The following is a 12,524-nucleotide window of genomic DNA, read 5'->3' as shown; positions in this document are numbered from 1 at the left end:
TAAGGCAAAAAGAATCATTAAGTCGGCAATACCACAATACAACCAATGATACATAGCAAAGTGTTGTGAGGATAAGTCAGCTTTCTATTCAAATGAAGTGTTAAGATATTTATTTTAGTGAGAGAATATGAATATTATAAAACTTAAACTTTTAAAAACCCCTTGTTTTGTAGTGTAAGGTATTTGATTATATATCACTCAGAAGAAAACTCAGGTGTTCATATGCCTCTGATTATGATATTCATAGTTTTCTACACTTGAAAAAAAATCAGTACAAAAAATAATTTCCTTCTTCCTTTCTCTGTTGATCCTATACTATGGCTGATAACTCAAAGAAAATTAAGAAATTCAGTGGTATGATGCCCATGTAGACCATTACCACATTGTACTTGCTGAGAATACACACTCAGCAACCTTAAGAGCTGAAATTGGAAACAAAACAAATAGATTGAAATCAGAATGCCAATAAGAATATGAATTTAAGTAGATATTTTCAATAAATTATAGTTAAATACACTTATACATAAGAATGCAATAATGTAATGAAAAAGTATATAACATAAAGATAATATAAAATTGAGTAACAGCTGACAGACAAAATCTTAAAGGCTTCACTTACTTGACATGTCCCTGAGCAACTGCTGAACACAAAGGTGTAAAGCCATTTTTATCAGCAGCATCAACTTGTGCTTCTGCAGCCAGCAGCAATCTCACACAATCTATAAATGAAGCAGAACCATAGAATGAATCAACAAGATCAAGTGGCAACAATCAGCCAGTCTTTTGGACTACACATCACACTTTAGGGGATTGAAATAAAAGCTCAGGAAGAAGTTTGCAGGAGAGAGATGAGAATTGCCTCCCAGGGGCATCATCATCCTTTTGCAAAAAGGGCTTGAGCTGGGTTCTGCTGGGATTCAAATACATGCCCACTGCAGGCAACTCCCACAGTTATAGCTATTTTACCTCCCAAATGGGGAATCTGTCTTATCCAGGAATCCCTAAAGGCATCACTGCCTACTGGCAGTCATGACAAATATGACAGCCACAGGGAAGATGTTCACAAGCCACAAAGACCTCAAGCAACACACTGGCCAGTCTTATTTAAGGGCACTGACTTGTGATTGCAATGACAAATAAAATAAGCTGAAAAACTGAAACCTCCCCAAGCCATTCCCATTCATATATTTCCAAAACCACATGCTAAAAATAGTACCAGCCTGATTGCATCATCTCTATACAGCTAATTTAAGATAATTAATTACAGAGTAATTAGACTGCTTTTCATCCACAAATTGGAATATCATTTGATGCAATTAACTTTGAAGAAAACAGTTGATCTATTCCTCATTCTTGAAATTGGCTCCAGACCAAAATAAAACAAGTCTTTTGTAATTGAAACTACTACTTGGAAAATAAGCTCAGCTACAAAACCAATTACAAACTCCTGACCTGATTTCTGAGCAAGCTTAATATATGCGGTTCCAGCACTCAGTAAAATCCCAAAGCCAAGTTTTCTTAGTGAAGTTTAACTCTAGATATCAGAACCAAACATATATTAAGAATGACTTGGATATCAGAAAAATATATTAAGAACTAGTTAGAAATCTGACTAGTCTATACCACTCTTCAATGTATTCACTCCTGTTACAATTTTTTCAAATAATTATACAGATGTTGTAGAGTTGATTGGATAAATAATTTAACATTAAGAAACATCATTTTAAAGCACTCCAAGTTATTATTTCATAAATTTGGATTCTTTAATTTTGAAGCAAGAAATATGATGTGAAATTATTTTTTGTTGTTGTAAAGTTGGTTGTCACAGTAAGTTACTAGGACTTGACCTGTAATTTATTCTAAGTCATAAAGAAGCTCTCTATTAACTAACTTGCCACATCCTTCAAATTGTAAGATAGCACCACTTAAAATAAAATTATATTTTCATTCACTTTTCAACACAAAAATACTCTGCTAAGAATAACTTTTTTTTTTCTCATTTCCATGGTCAATCTGGGTCCTATATTAAATTATTTATTTGAAAATACAGATTCCTGCTTGACATCCTAAAATACTTTTAAAGTTTAAAAAGGATGTTGAAAAAATTTTCATGTAGAAGTTTCAAGTATTTGGCTAGAATACTCTGCTGTTTATTCATAAAGCATATGTTAGCCATGCAAAAGCCATGAACACAGAGAACAAGACTACCTGTCTAGAAAGGCATGGTTAATTCACACTTATTGATTGGCAGATCATTCAGGTGGTAAGTTATGTCTGTATAATTGCTGTTTCTCATGCAGCTTATCTCTGTGAAAATACTGCTTCTGAAAGCAGCTTTTTATTCTTAGGGGTAAGTGTGACCATGAGGAAATACAGCTACTTGTATAAGGCAAAACATGTGAGCTAGTAAGCTCTACATGACCTGTTCTGGTGGCATATAAAGTAAAAGAGCAATTGTCTCCAAGATGCCTGGGATTTCTGGATGGAATTTTTATGGGGATTTGGAGAAGGATAATTTGGGTCAGTCCAGGCTCATTCACTCTGGTTCACTCTGGTCTGCCATAAAAGTAATAAGCAGTGGGGAGTACTGGGTGGAAGGGCAGGCACTAGACAGACATTGGTGCCACTAAGTTAAAAGTTTTGGTCATAGCAAAAGCAAAACATTGAAGCAAATTAAGATAAACACCTGGAGATTTTACTGCTCTCCACCACAGCTGGGTAGTTAGTTCTTCCAGAGTGATGGCAAACATCATGCAGATACATCCGTGGCTTGACAAAGCTGACTCCATGTAGCTGTATGTCTCTGCACCTCACTCCTTTCTACTTCCCATACCATTCCAGGTTTTTTCTATCAATCAGGGTGCCACAGCCTCCAAATACTCAGGATAGAAGAGAATCAATTACACCATAAATGCATATGATTAGCACATAGCTGAGTCCAAAGGATATTATTTTCTCCACATCTCTCAGGTTCAGGAACTGCTATGTTTCACTCTGTTCTTCTCCACCTCTTTGTTGTAGAGAATGGTCACGATTTGCAACATCATACAGCTATGCAGATCTATTAGCTATGAGAACTACTGTTATTAAGTGCACAACAGACCTGAAGTATTTCTTCTAATGGTAAAACCAAGACAGACCAACAATACAACCTGTCCAGCTATCCCAATCTAGTGGTTAAATAATGAAATTAACAGTTTACTCATGTCCATTCAAATACAAAGAAAGAGTGTCTTTTTAGGGTGCATTTCTTTCTCTCAGACCTACAGAATTTGGGACAGTGTATGTTGGAAACAAAGCTTCTGTTATTAACTTCATGTGCTGGAAAAACCCTCTGCTGCAGCTCTCAAAAGGCAACTGTTTCCAAACAGGAAAGCTACACATTTTGCAATTAGGATAGATTAGGACAGAATATTTCAGTGCTCTTTTCTTGTGTAACTCAATTTTTTCTAGAGAAAGGGCTGAGATCATGTAACAGCTGCTGCTACCATGCTGGTTGCAATGTGCTCTACCACGATGTAGTTATCTACACATCTCAAATACTGTACTTCTTCACTGAAAATGTGTGGGGATAATTCAGTTTTCACTCTTCTCAGAATCTCCAAAACACGGTTTTTCTGAAGGGAGGTACTCATTATGCTTGCTTTTATCAGTTCTAAAGTTACTCTTCTTCTCGTGAAATCTTCTCCCGGAGAAACACGAAAATCTGTTAGTTGACTTAGAAATCTCAAAATCCATTTATTCACTAAACCCATGTTAAAAATGTTCTCAATAAATTAAATCATGGTATGATCACCCACCAGTGTAGGCTTGTGTTAAGTCTTATAATTAGACTGAATAATCTTAAGGGTCTTTTCCAATCTAAGTGACTGTATGATTCTATGGGGAAAAAATCCAAACCAACAGAAAATTATCACTGACAACACAACTCAAAACATTTAAAAATATGAACAATAAATTATTTTATCCTTAAAATGACTGCAGTATCATTTCTTTCCACCTGTCTAGTTAAGAAGAAGTATTAGAAAGCACATTTAAAAATATTTATTTTTGTACATCCATTCTTAAGCATATAGAATTTAAGTAAACTTGTTTTTAAAAGTCTCCTCTTTGAATTGCTACATATATTCATTTGAGAACAAACTACAAGTAATGAAAAGAGATTATATATATATAATATATATATATATAATAAGGTTAAGCACAAAAATCTTTCTCAAAAAAATTTACAGATCTATCCTTTCAATTTTCATATAATTTACTAAGGAGACATCAAAGCTTCTGTTGTGTGATTCTCTCATTCAGAGTTCATACAATCCATTTAGTTGTTGAAATGTGATGATTTGTACAACCAAGTATTTTTCACATCCTGTCAACTATAAATAGAAGAGCAACACTATAAGCTCTGTAATACAGTTTTTATCTCAAAAATTAAAACATACTAAACAATTACAGGGTGCATATGCATATGTTTGTTCTTATTATTGTGTTTGCACAATTCTGTCAAGTGTCTTTCTTATTTGAAATTTTGACAATAAAACAAGGAATGAAATTGCCCTTGCTGTCAGTAGGAGCTGCTCAGTAACTGAAAATCCTTTGCTTGGATGCAATTTTAGAATATAAAATGAATAAAGAAGAATTGGGTCAATTATGGTCTCCCACAAATATTAGTAATAACTGCATGTATGCCTAGAAGCATAGACCAAACATCCATTTAGTGAGGGGAGAATAATAAATCCAACAATATAACTAACTTGGATTCTTAATACTGCAGATAAGTTGAAAAAAGGAAAAAATCACAAAAGGGGAAAAAAAGAGTATTTTTTCACTATTTTAGAGGTTTTGGCAACAGGAAAGAAACTCGTGTGAAAAGGACCAGATAGTTCTACAAAAAAAACCACAGAAAACAAAAAACCCATAGCCCCCTAGGAAGCAAAGACAAAATATACCATTTTGAACAAAATGAAAATTCCTCCTTCCCTGTGCCTGATAGCAAAATTAACCCTGAATATGTGAGAAAAATGTACACTATCTGCTTAGCTGCAGATTCTGTATCCTAATTTTAGTTTTTAAAATATTTGAAAATAGTTATGAAATAGTCTATGTACTATCTGGAACACTGGATCAGAGGTTTGTAATTGTGACACTAACAAATATTTAATTAAATAAAAACACAAAGTACTCTTGAAAGCAGTGGCTTGAATGGGACTATGTTCCACCTTCTACTCTGAAATAAAATTTTGACTTTACTAAATATTAATGGAATATTTGCCATTGGTATTGCTGGATTTCATCTTTAGTGTTCAAAACAGCATAATGATGCCACTTGCAATATAAGAATCTGGAGGTTTTCATGTAGGTAGAAAAAGCTATAGTAATGTGCACTGGACTTTTAAAACAAACTGTTGTTTGAGAGCCTTGTGTTACAAGTCTGGAAATTACTGCTAGGAATTTGTATCCATGAAGTGCCTATCTGTTAGTAACATACTTGCTGCATTCCATAAATATATTCATAAAATATGAAGACTGACCATTGAAAGGCTCAGAAATGCTACTTTCTCAATACAGAGGAGGATTGGGGTCATGGGGAAAGGAAAAAAAAAAACCTTTTAATTTTCTCAGAAGAGCTTAGGTAACAAATGAAGGCTATTTCATTCAGTTAAAAATAAAGACAGTTCATTTTATTTCCCAAGTAACACACTATTATGACACTATCTTCCAGAATTTTCATTGCTGCTGCAGAAGATCAAAACCCTGATGACCACCTATTTTTGCTGCTTACTCCCTGTAGAGAAAAGTTCTTTCTTTCAAGCTCCTATTGCTACAAAAGATCTTTAGTGTTTCACAGAATATGGGGTGATAATATCTGGTAGCTTTTTATATGAAGGGAGTGGAGAATTAGAATGGATGTTCCTGCAGAATGCTACCAATTTTTTGTGTTTCAAATGCTTTCTGAAAACAGAAAATTCCAAAATTCAGCTTGAAGAAGCATTGCTTATATATACACGCTATAACATGATTTTCGTCATATAATCAATATATCCCACTTTCAATTTCACATTTTTAAGAAGAATGTATTTGACTTAATTGAATATTAAAACTTTATGAAGTAAGCTTTCACTAGTTTGCTTGGATGCCATACTAGATCTTAGTATCATTTACCTGTATGTCCATTTGTAGCAGCAGAATACAAGGCAGAATAGCCATCTTCACAAGAGTAATTAATGTCCAGTCCTTCTTCATTAAGCAGCATTGATAATAAAGTGACATTTCCCTGGGCAGCAGCTTGGTGAAGAAGGGTGGGCCTGCCACCCAGGGGGACAGGACCACCACTTGTTAACAAAGGGGTTAGGGAGGAAGACCAGCCTGTGAGTTAAAGCAACAGAAGTTAGAGACATATAAATAAACCCTGCATTTTCTGTGTTCTTTTGCGTATTAAAAAGTATCTTCAAAATTACTGCATTTGTTAGTTTAGCAAAAGTTTTGTGATGGTGCTTTGTCTACACATTAGAAGGTATTCTGAAGAATAAAAACTGCATTGAGGGGTGACACTTGTTGAGACAAATGAACATGACCTTCCTACAAAAGGTCAATGTGAAACTTGTGAATGGTAGTAGCATCTGGATATCTCAAAAAAATTTGTATTATCAAAGCTAACAGAAGTTATAGACAAGTTTTAAATTATTTGCAATATGCTAAGAAGATTTTTTTTAAGTATCTATAGAAAAGTTCCCAAAACTAAGTACTTATCTTCATATGTAATTTTATCCTCCTTAGTGCAAACTTTAGTATTTATATAACTCACATGTAGTTACCAAGATAAATTGCATAGAGAGCCCTTAAGGTGCCTTTCAATAAGTTTGAAAAAACATGTAGAAATCATTTATATAAATAATACAGAAAAAATATATTTACTATTGAACTGTCCATTAAGATAATGTTCCTTTTGTTCAGTGATACTTAAACAATATATTATAAAATGCTCCAGTGGGAATGAATAACAGGTTATACAAAATTCATGTATGAAAGCTTTCAAGTCACTCCATTAACAAAGAATATTCAATCCAAAACTCTAAAAGCATAGGAGTTGTGGTTAAATGTTCTGCTGACTACTTATCAGCTTTAGTAGGGACTTTGTTAAGAATATGAAATTTGCTGCATAAGGCATGGAATATTTTGTGCATCCTTCCTTGAGCAAAGACTGCAAGAGAAAACAGGAGAAAGGCTGGGTTGGTTTTTTTTATATTTTCACTATTACCTTTAGAAAATACACACTGTATTTATCTCTTGAATATATAACTTTGTCTTTTGTGGCCACAAATCAGCTACTACATGAGGCTGAAATTTGATAGAAAGCAAATTATGGCAGCTTTTAATGCAGTTTTTCAATGCCTGAGACTGAAGAAGAGCTGCAGGGCATTAGCTTCAGTTCCATTCAAGCTGGTAAGTGCTATCCAACATCTTGAACTAGAAAAAGTATGTGGTAGTAGCAGTACTATGATGGGATGGTCTGCTCCACATTTTGGAAAACAAAATGAAATACAGAAATTCCCAACAGAATTCTACAGAAACAACAGACTGGGTACCTTGTAAGATCTTGATACATTTTAATTAACATCAAGACTTACACAAGAATTCATCATCTGAGCAACACCAATGAAGAATACATCATTTGATTCCAGGTAAAAAACTCCAACAAAAAAATGCTTGGAGTATTTTAATATTTGTTTCTAAAGTAAGCTAATTTTGTCAATTTAAATTAAGATTACTAGTGAAGTATCTAAAGGAAACACCTTTTTAGTATTTTCTCAATATTATTAGCTAATTATTATTTTTTTATGTTCACTGTAAGAAGTAATCACTGCAGCTATGAAGTTACCTCATAAATCCAAATTTAAACTAAATTGTAAAATTAACTCCATATGCCTTTTTATAGCTTCAATTCTGAAGCTACCTTCTGACTGTTAATACTTTTAGTAATACTTATTTCTCCAATACTTTTAATCAGAGGATTTTGAGGGTTTCTGAAGTTTATTAAAACAATAATAAGCAACATACAAAGTAAAGTGTATCCTTTAAGTGGTAAAAAAAGATATTATCTTTGACTTCCACCATTTGAGAACAGTTAACTCTTACAAAATTCCCTAAGGTCCAAAGAAAAACTTGAAGTATTCCTTTCCATTGTGAAAGTAGTTTTATTTTTCCAGCCTTTTATTATTCTTTGAAAGTAGCTGTGCTGCAGCTGTTGGTATACATATATTAATGTTTCTAGATAGTACTTGTGTAGTTTTTACTGTCTTCTTGTGGTAGTTAACTGACAGTTGATATTGCCAAGGTGGCAATACTGTTACTAAAATTTTTTATCCAAGTAACACTGGAATTTTGGTGATACGAATAGTATTTTGGGTTTCCTTTCCTTTAAAAAAAATGCAATTTTTGACGTAGTTTATTTGCTTGTTTGCTTGCTCTTGGGGCATCCTTAAGATAAATGCCAAAATGAAAGGAATTTTTTAATGTCACATCTTAATTTTCATTTCAGATCCTTGAAAGGAAAAATATGTTGTTGCAATTCAGTGATGAAATTAATTATACTAGAAGAGACAAAAATATGTAATAACATAAATATAACTTTACATTCTATTATCAATGTGAAGCAGTAAAATAAAATTCAATTCATCCAATAAAATGCACCAACATTAGAAGATACCAATAAATAAGCGATACCGTTACAGACTCAAAAAGTTAGGAAATGTGAAGCAATCTGTGAAAGCTTGTCAAGCATGCAGTGATGAAGGGCAGAGGGACAGACAAAAACAGCTTCTGGCATCAGCTTCAGAATGTGAGATGGTTAATTTCAGAGCCTAGATCAGTCCTTCACCCCCCTCGCCACACACACTTTTATCTTCAAAGCCAATTGTAGAGAGAGAATAAATCAATCATTATAGAAATGGGCAAAATAAAAAAAAAAAATTTCATTCAAAAGTGACACAGAAAGCACAAAAATAAAAAGAAAGTGAAAGCAGAAATCCCAGGGATATGATAATCCAAACGCCCACATTTGTTTCCATTTTGAAGTCTTACAGCCATTGAACTGCAGAAATACAAACAGAGCAGAAGCATTTTGGCACTGATTCAAAGGCTGCTGAAGTTAATGAAAACACTGCCACAGATTTTGAATCAGGCCATAAATGTTCATTGTAATGTCTCTATGTGCAGTCTGCTTAACATTAATGAGGAAGGCCCATGTCTTTTCCTAGCAGGGATAAAAGAGCAACATGTGATACAACAGCCATTTCTAAAAGAAGATACAATCACATTACTTTAGCAGAATGTCTAAGTGACAGGGATTAGAGCTCCCATTTTAAGTTTGCTCTGAAGAGTTCCTTTTCCTAGAACCAAGACATTTCCTCACTGAAAATCAGGCTGTTGATATGTTCCTAAATCAATCTGAGCTCACTAGGAAACTCTATTAAAAATAATAAATATAATCCTTTAGTGATTAGGTTATTATCAATTCTTTTGACTCCACAGTAAGAAGAAAGAAGCATGAATTTACTGACCAACAAAAAAGTATGAAAATGGATTCTGTCAGTGTCCTTTAATATGTTAAATTTTTTTGTCACTGTTGTTAAAAATATTACAGAATTCTGACTGAAGATCACTACTTACTGTACAATAAAATATTAATAAATTTAACCATATTCTGCTTTAACTGAATGTAAAACTGAAATTCTAAACATCTTCTGAAAAAAAAGTAAATAAAACATATTAAAATCAACCAGATCATTAATAAAACTAACTGATTCCATGCCTAGAGGACATGGAAATGCAGCTATGGGGAGGAGGTTTCAGCAGCACTTGTAGTTTCTTAGATCTTTCTCACCTCAAAGAAAGTCATACTTAAAAAAAAAGCTGAAAAAGGGAATAAGTGGCATGGATTCAGGTATTACTGACCACATTATCTTAACAAAACCAGTGTTATTAAATTTGGTTTATCTTTCTATTTCTATATGTATTTATAAAATCTATTTTTTCCTAGCATATCATTTTGAAGGAAATGTTTTCCATACTTGCATAATATCCGTTGCTCTAAATTTAGTTGGTTCTGCAGTTTGCTAGAACACTTGGCCAAAATAGATTCCCTTAAAAACATAAAGAAAATGAGATTTAAGAATAAGTGCAATAAATAAATATAAGCATTATTTTGGGTAGAACACAAATAACCTCCTGAATATTTATGTGAATATTACAGATTAAGTTATTAAGGTTCTTTGAGCCTGTAGGTAACCAGTAAAGAAGATACTGAAATAATATCTCTATATTAATACAATACAATAGCATAGAGCTAAGTAGAGTTTAAGTAATCTTTCTTGGAGAACTTTGGACCAGGTTTGCCATCTGCAATTGCAAACATTCCTGAAAAACAGTGTCACTTACAAAGTACTAAGATGAAATGTTCAGAGTAAGGATTGTAATAGAATTAAATCAACAAATATTTCCATGCCTCTTCAAAAAAAGTTAAGGGAGTTAGAGAAAGAAAGCAATCTTAAAAATTTAAAAAAAAAAATCTAACAATTTTTGACAAAAAGTGCTCACTTTGAGAATTTTCTCTGAGAACAGTCACACATTTCATAAGAAACACAAATTAAGTATTTGGGGGCAGAGTCTGATTGAAAAGAATGACTGTTCTCCTAAAAAAATGTTAATACTGCAAAGCACCAACTAAAGCAAAAACAATACATGAAATTATGAAGAAAAGCGCTGGTAATTTTTAAGGTATGAGATTTATCCTTCTAAAGAATAATCAATAACTACCTTAAGTGATTACCAAATATCAGATAAATAATGTAATACTGTTGCATACACCTAATTCATGTTGATAGGATTTGAGGAAGACAATCTCTTGCTTACAAAGACTATTCACTTGGAAGCTGACTTTTCCAGTAATTTGTTCTATGTTCATAAAATCTTAGATTTTTTTTTTAAATGAATTTAAAAATTCTATTATGGAGCCTAATAGCACTTGAACACAAATTAAGTTTGGAAAATACTTGAAATACTGGAAGACTAACAATCTATCTGACATGGCAATCAGACTCATCTTGGAATATGAATTTAAGATTTAAATTCAGGATATCCACATGGAAAACAGCAAACTAATAGGCAGTCATCAAACCCCAATGTTGTTGACTCTGAGGAGCAGTAGACAAACAGACGGATAAGATTTCTGAGCTCATAATTCTATGGCATAATTCAGAAAGAAGAGAGGATCCTGACAGTATGGTGTGACAACCAAATGTTAAAATGATGACTAGGTTACTCCTCATACATGTAGAAAGTCTTCAATGAAGTGGAATGGGAAGAAAAATTGCTTAATAACAGGAAACCTGGAATCTCCTGTATATACACACTCAATTTTGCCACACATTGTTTTTGGAATGGCTTCCCCAGGACTAGTGCTTGAGTTCAACTCACTTATTAGCTCTTGGTGCAGTTACCAAGAGAAAGTGGTTATGTGTCGGAAGCAGATCGGCTGTGCAGGGCTTTTATGCCCTACAGATGATGATGCAGGTACTAGAGTTATGAGGGACTGCAGTACCATAACTGAACTAGCTGTTGAAAGTTTGAGACAATTCAAACATACTTCAATGCTGATGAAGGTCTAAAGTGTTCCATAACTGTGGTTTTTTTTCAGTGCAGTGGAAGTCAAACTAAGAGGAGCTTCTACCTAATATTCTAGCGCTAGCGATCTCAGCAGGGAAATACGTTGATAAAAAGCTTTATAGGAGATCTACAGTTCACTGAAAGGTATTGTCTTTGTTCACTTTACTGCCATCAAGAAGATTCCCTGAAGCTGGTGGCACATCAGACACACCAGTAAGTCCCCACCAAAATGCAAAATGAGTAGCAGATACACACATTGACTCCAGACTTAAGATTATCAACAGTTAAATTTTAACTTTACAACAGCAAATTTGTGCCTATATCTGCTGAAGTGAGTCTGTGAGATACCATGCATGAGTATTAACAAAGCCTACAACCGAGAAAAGAACTATAGAAAAACAGAAATAAAATTAAAGATATTCTATAGGCATGTAGTATGGAAATGGCAGTGATATACAGGCAATTACATGTCTTAATGTATAACCATCTACTGCCATAGCAGAATACCATAGCCCCAGCTATTCCCTATTCTTTAAAAGATTCACATAGCATCAAAATACATATTCCATGGAAGATCCCCTGAAGAGGTAATATTCAAAACATCATTTCAGACTGAGGAGGTCCAAAATACTAGCATTAACCAAAAATAAATTTAAAAAAATTTAAAGGAATTTGTTTAATACACTCTAATCTGCAGCTCACTTACTTTAAACATTAGTCCTCTTTAAAAAAGCTTTCAATATGGAGACTTCCTTGAGGAAGCAAACTTATTTATATCATTACTAAATCAGCAAAAGAATTCCCATATCCCTGGAATGTGGAAAAAATATACAGGAAAATTTTAGCTTTTAGAAAGTAAG

General features: G+C 33.4%; 1 protein-coding gene across 1 annotated transcript in view; it reads right to left on the bottom strand.

The window, feature by feature from the left end:
- The window catches only part of CTTNBP2 (cortactin binding protein 2), a 77,375-nt gene that overhangs the window by 29,563 nt on the left and 35,288 nt on the right, over positions 1-12,524 (bottom strand). The window contains exons 5-6 of the mRNA XM_021553472.2: positions 6,163-6,366; positions 620-719 (exon numbers count right to left, since the gene is read on the bottom strand). Coding sequence (XP_021409147.2) covers positions 620-719; positions 6,163-6,366 — 304 coding nt within the window. The remainder of the gene's footprint in view (positions 1-619; positions 720-6,162; positions 6,367-12,524) is intronic.

This window comes from Lonchura striata, chromosome 5, assembly GCF_046129695.1.
Source record: "Lonchura striata isolate bLonStr1 chromosome 5, bLonStr1.mat, whole genome shotgun sequence".
In the NCBI taxonomy this organism is placed as follows: Eukaryota; Metazoa; Chordata; class Aves; order Passeriformes; family Estrildidae; genus Lonchura; species Lonchura striata.
Note: the sequence above shows the minus strand (reverse complement) of the source record. Positions and strands in the feature narration are given on the sequence as shown.